The 979-nt window shown below is 34.2% G+C and overlaps 1 protein-coding gene across 1 annotated transcript in view; it reads left to right on the top strand.

Annotated features, from left to right (window-relative positions):
- The window catches only part of brsk2a (BR serine/threonine kinase 2a), a 215,164-nt gene that overhangs the window by 186,252 nt on the left and 27,933 nt on the right, over window positions 1-979 (top strand). Inside the window, 2 exon segments of the mRNA XM_016469576.1 lie at window positions 29-193; window positions 341-453. Coding sequence (XP_016325062.1) covers window positions 29-193; window positions 341-453 — 278 coding nt within the window.

Raw genomic sequence — 979 nt, 5'->3', positions numbered from 1 at the left:
GTCACTGATTGGCTTCTGCTCTCTCCAGAGGAGGGAAGAACGAGCCGGAGCCGGAGCAGCCGGTGCCCAGGAAGGTGGCGATCCGCAGCGTCCCGTCAGCCGACGACATCGACCCGGACGTCCTGGAGAGCATGCACTCGCTGGGCTGCTTCCGGGACAAGAACAAGCTGATGAAGGACCTGCTGTCGGACGAGTGAGTGATCCATTAGTTTGGTCTTTATAGCTTCTGTCAGATCTATTAAACAGTTCTTTCTAGCTAGCTAGAAGGCAAAAAAAGGGAATTTGGCTTTTTTTTTTTTTTTTTTGAAGAAAGCGTGATATACTATTCAAATATTTGGAGTAAGTAAGATTAAAAAAAATAACAGGAAAAGAGGATCTACTTCCTTCTGTTGGATCGTAAGGAGAGATACCCCAGCCATGAAGACCAGAACCTCCCTCCTCGCAACGATATAGGTAATAATCACGCTGAATAATGAAACCAACAATTAATACAGAAGTGTATCTTTATCTTTATTAAATTGTATGTTTATATATATCATTTTAAATTTATTATTTATTTATAGAATTTTTTGTCATTTAAAAAAAAAAAAAAAATGTTTATTATAAATTATTATGAATAATATACATTTTAAAAAATGTATATAAACATATATAATGTCTATATATAATGTCTAATGTCATCTAATTATTACATGATGTGGCAATTAATTAATCAAATTAATCACATATCAAATTTGGCTGAGAAATTACCCCTAAAATATAATTTAAAGTCATTATTGTGTTAAATGAGAAAAGCATCAAATACACATTACAAAAAGTAGCTTTAGAAAGATTTTATTTGATTGAGCATAGAATTTATTACACATAAACTTTTGGGCTACAACGGCCATGATATATATATATATATTGGTCAGAAGTTGCATCTGAATTGGTATACAGACCATTTATTGCAGCTCCGAAGTGGCATGAATGCATTTAC

The sequence above is a fragment of the Sinocyclocheilus anshuiensis genome, unplaced genomic scaffold, assembly GCF_001515605.1.
Source record: "Sinocyclocheilus anshuiensis isolate Anshui unplaced genomic scaffold, SAMN03320099.WGS_v1.1 scaffold532, whole genome shotgun sequence".
NCBI lineage: Eukaryota > Metazoa > Chordata > Actinopteri > Cypriniformes > Cyprinidae > Sinocyclocheilus > Sinocyclocheilus anshuiensis.
The sequence above is the reverse complement of the archived record's forward strand: the minus strand, read 5'-3'. Positions and strand labels throughout refer to the sequence as shown.